The 1,499-nt window shown below is 36.0% G+C and overlaps 1 protein-coding gene across 1 annotated transcript in view; it reads right to left on the bottom strand.

Moving 5' to 3' along the window:
* Positions 1–87: 87 nt before the first annotated feature.
* The window catches only part of LOC109590426 (uncharacterized), a gene marked incomplete at its 3' end in the record, with an annotated part of 3,249 nt that continues 1,837 nt past the window's right edge, over positions 88–1,499 (bottom strand). The window contains exons 2-5 of the mRNA XM_020006349.1: positions 1,284–1,379; positions 1,129–1,227; positions 1,033–1,061; positions 88–252 (exon numbers count right to left, since the gene is read on the bottom strand). Of these exons, the coding sequence (XP_019861908.1) occupies positions 88–252; positions 1,033–1,061; positions 1,129–1,227; positions 1,284–1,379 (389 nt within the window). The remainder of the gene's footprint in view (positions 253–1,032; positions 1,062–1,128; positions 1,228–1,283; positions 1,380–1,499) is intronic.

Here is a 1,499-nt window from a genome sequence, read left to right on the forward strand (position 1 = left end):
TCCTCCTCCTCCATCTCCTCCTCCTTCATGATCCTCTTGTCCACCAATGCTGGCCATTGTCACCATAATCAATCCAAGTATGCACACCAAACAGAACTCTTTACGTTGAATGGATCCATACCAACTATCAGCTTTAAACTCTCCCCCCTCAACTAGTGAAAACTGGTAAGGAAGACTGGGTGTGCTCACAGGAGCTATGGCAAACTTGAGATGACGAATAAGACCTGGTCGTCCTGTTAAATCAACACAGTGCTGTATTTCTAATATGAGCCGTTTGAGGAGAGGCTTTGAGAGTGATACTGCATACACAGCACTCACTAGGACAGTATTAGCAGGAAACTGGAACTCTCCTCCTACAAGAGCAACCACTGCTGCTTCTACTGTCTCAGAGAACAGTAAGCTCTCCTTTTGTACTCCGATCCTTAGACCATATTTCTCCCAATTCATCAGTTGAGGTTTGTCTCCTTGAATTAAGAACAGCTTCCTCTCTGCTACCTGGACATCACTCAGACAATCCAATTTATCTGTCAATTATACAAAATATATACAGTGAGTACACACACAATTGTATACACTCAGTCAGTCACACAATAATACTCTTACCCATTGAAGGGATCAGGTAATTAAATTGTAGTCCAATGGAACTAGTCTCTTTGATGGATTGTTCCTCTAAGGATGTGACTCTCTCCTGTAGTTGTGACTTCTCCTTCATTAGTTTGGTTGTATACAATTCACTATCAGACACTTTGGCTGTAAGGTCTATAAATTAATAGAATATTAATAATTATTATTGATTGATGATGATACACTAACCAGTAATGATCTGTTTCTCATTCTGTGATTGTTCTTCTACTTGTGATGTCAGTTTGGCAATAACTTTGTCTTTCTCAGAAATGTCAATTTTGAGATTTTGAACATCGTCTACATAATAAACATATTCTCTCATCTAATACATGCTGTGTGTATAGTTAACTAACCAATAATAATCTGTTTCTCCTTGAGATATTGTTTTTCCTTCTCCTTCATATCAGCTAATTTGAGTTTCAGTTTCTCATAATCTTCTACATGTACATTTAATAGAAGATTTTCTCATCAAATATCACATGAATTTACTGATAATACACTAACCAGTAATAATCTGTTGCTTCTCCTCTATTTGTGTCTTTTCTTCCAATACTTCTTCTTTATGATATTCAGCAGCTTTGAGTTTTAGTTTCTCATTATCCTCTATACATTAATAGAATATTCTCTCATCTAATATTATGTACTGATGATACACTAACCAGTAATAATCTGTTTCTCTTCAATCAACTTTTCATGTTCTTGTCTCATCTCTTCTAATACACTCCTCATAATATCATTACTATCATCACCTTCAACTGAATAATAATATAAAAGAAGAGAGTAATCAGTATATGCATAATAACACAACAGAATTTGTATAATAGTGAGTCAGCGTATCAAAGGCACTGCCTGTGATTACAAATGTGAGGAACCCT

Source organism: Amphimedon queenslandica, unplaced genomic scaffold (genome assembly GCF_000090795.2).
Source record: "Amphimedon queenslandica unplaced genomic scaffold, v1.1 AMPQUscaffold_10035, whole genome shotgun sequence".
NCBI lineage: Eukaryota > Metazoa > Porifera > Demospongiae > Haplosclerida > Niphatidae > Amphimedon > Amphimedon queenslandica.